Below are 2,515 nucleotides of genomic sequence, written 5' to 3' on the forward strand. Positions count from 1 at the left end.
GAAGGGACAAAAGCCATATTTATTTATATTTGGGTTGTCGTCTTTAGCAAATCTTACGATGCATGAATGGATGCAACAGAATATTATGCTATATTATTGTAAGACCTATGTTTGGCCACCCCTATACATTATATCATCGAGGTGAAAACCACACGCTTAACTAAATTTGAGAATCAGCCTCACTAGTTGTCATACCAAATACAATTGCAGATTTCAATTTTATAGAATTTGATGACAGCAGTCAGGATTGAGTCACACTTTAATAGAATTGTTTAACCAAAAAAGCAAAAAAAAAATGTTAGAAATATTTGTCGATGCCGATGCTGTCGGCGAAGTGTAATAAATTTGTTTTTATCCACAGAACCTTCTAACAATTTCTCTGTATTCAAGATTGCTTTTCATAGCCTCTAGAAATCGGTTATAGTTAATGCAGGAAGAGCCCTTTTCTCTTACAGAAACCCTGACGTTGTTCTTCAGCATTAATACTTTTTTCTTCATTTCAACGCACTCGTTCTCAATCAAGAGTTTCTCCACTGCCTTCTGAAGCACCTCCTTTTCAACTATACCTTGAGCATTCCTCGCCAATCCAAACCCAATTTTCCAGTGATTAACAATGTATGAGCAGTTCAGGAACTGGTGCATCAAGTGAGGCCAACAAAGCATGGGCACGCCCATGCTAATGCTCTCCACTGTTGAAATCCATCCACAATGAGTAATAAAACAGACAATCGAAGGATGCGATAAAACCGAAAGCTGTGGAGCCCACGAAACGAGACTTCCGCGATCCCCCACGCGCTCTACGAATCCCGGAGGAAACATGACAGCCTTAATATCAGAGCGCACAGCTCTATCAATTGCATTTCGTTTAAGATTTCCGTGCTCCCAAATGACACGTAGAGGACAGACGGTGGACGCTGTTTATGCAACCAATCCAAGCACTTCGCATCCTCCCCACAACGCACCGGCTCTCGTTTGTGGACAAATGAGAGGACCTATTGGACACACAGCTACTCCTTTCTCCAGATATTCCTTGATAACAGCAGCTTCCAGATCGTAGGAATAGTTAAAAATAATGATATCCTCCCGAACTTGTTTCTCTGTAGCCAAAGCTGATTGGAATGTCTATTGAATTTTCATCTTCGGTCCCGAGCATCCACGCAAACTATGTGGAATGCAATGGCGGCATGGAGGGAAGATCGTTGATCGTCTTATTCACCTGTGTAGTGCCTGCCACCACAAATTACCTCACTAATTAGTTGCAGATCGAGAATCTGTGAAAAGTAAAGCTTGAAGCGTACAAGTTGAGAAGAGGATGTACCGTTGAGAGAAAGGATCCCTGAAGAGATCAATGTTGAAAGCATGTGGCAGGTGGCAGCGGTCGCAACAGAGACCGGCGAAAAAATAGCGTATGGAATATCGAAATGCTTGGCTACCTCCTTGATGAAAAAAAAAGCCAGGTCGAAAATTAAACAAGTGACCTTACGCGCTTCTTTCTCGTTGATATCTTGAATAAGTTTTTGCAGAGAGCATGCGAGCGTTTGAATCGACGAGTCCAACAGTTTCAGAACGTCGTCCTGCGGCACCTCTTGCGGGAGGTTGTTCGGTAGTGATACCATTCTGATTTCTTCTGGATTTGCATTTGTCAATTCCATCTTCTTCTGCGCTTCCATTATGAGATAATGATTGGACTCATTGTTGACGAATGTAACGATAAATCCATGAGAAACGAGCTTCTGCGCCAGCTGCATCATGGGACTGATATGGCCTTGCAGTGGAAAAGGCACAAGCATTGCATGAGGCTTTTCTCCTGCAACTTGAACCATCTCGCTTTCTTACTACGAATCATAGACTCGGCTCTATCTCTCGATTGGATTCATTGATTGTGTCTATACATGAAAGCAAATGAATGAAAGCGGATATAATAGAAATAAAATTTGGAGTAGCAATAAAAAAGAATTCTCGAACAGCAAAGAAGACCACCTCCAATTGACAAAACGTAACAAGCTCACGAGGTAAACGGTACGAATGACAGAGCTGTGTTTAATGTCAATACAGTTGCAGTCCACTAAACCCAAGCATCTTACCGACTTGCACATTATTAGAAGTAAAATAAGTTTATAGAGAATTTTTTTCATTCGACATTATAGAGCAGCCTAATTTATATTTTGGTTAGCCTGTATAACATTATTTTTATGTTGTTCCAGCTGGTGATAAAGATGTACTTTTGTCAATTTCGAAAACCTGCAAGGGAATCAATAAGCCCTTTCGAGTATGAATGGCTTGATTCTTTTGAAGGTTTTTGAAAATGACAAAAGTATATCTGTTACAATCCGATATAACCACTAGACTTATAGAATCCATAGGACGTGGTTAAGCAATGTCACAAATTCAAGCGTTCCGCTGCACAGCACAAGGAGACCAAGGGCGCACACCTTGCAACAATCCCCCCAGTGCAAGTGAGGGTTTTGAACGTGTGACCAAGCTCTAATACCAATTGTTACAAGTGCAATTGTCG

At 41.2% G+C, this 2,515-nt stretch overlaps 1 protein-coding gene across 1 annotated transcript; it reads right to left on the minus strand.

Annotated features, from left to right (window-relative positions):
• Window positions 1–351: 351 nt before the first annotated feature.
• Window positions 352–1,823, minus strand: LOC131055543 (7-deoxyloganetin glucosyltransferase-like). Its single transcript, XM_057990010.2, has 3 exons — window positions 1,217–1,823; window positions 963–1,097; window positions 352–914 (listed from the first exon to the last, which is right to left on the minus strand). The coding sequence occupies exons 1-3, from the start codon at window positions 1,821–1,823 to the stop codon at window positions 352–354; spliced, it is 1,305 nt and encodes a 434-aa protein (XP_057845993.2).
• Between the last annotated feature and the right edge of the window lie 692 nt (window positions 1,824–2,515).

This window comes from Cryptomeria japonica, chromosome 10 (assembly GCF_030272615.1).
Source record: "Cryptomeria japonica chromosome 10, Sugi_1.0, whole genome shotgun sequence".
NCBI lineage: Eukaryota > Viridiplantae > Streptophyta > Pinopsida > Cupressales > Cupressaceae > Cryptomeria > Cryptomeria japonica.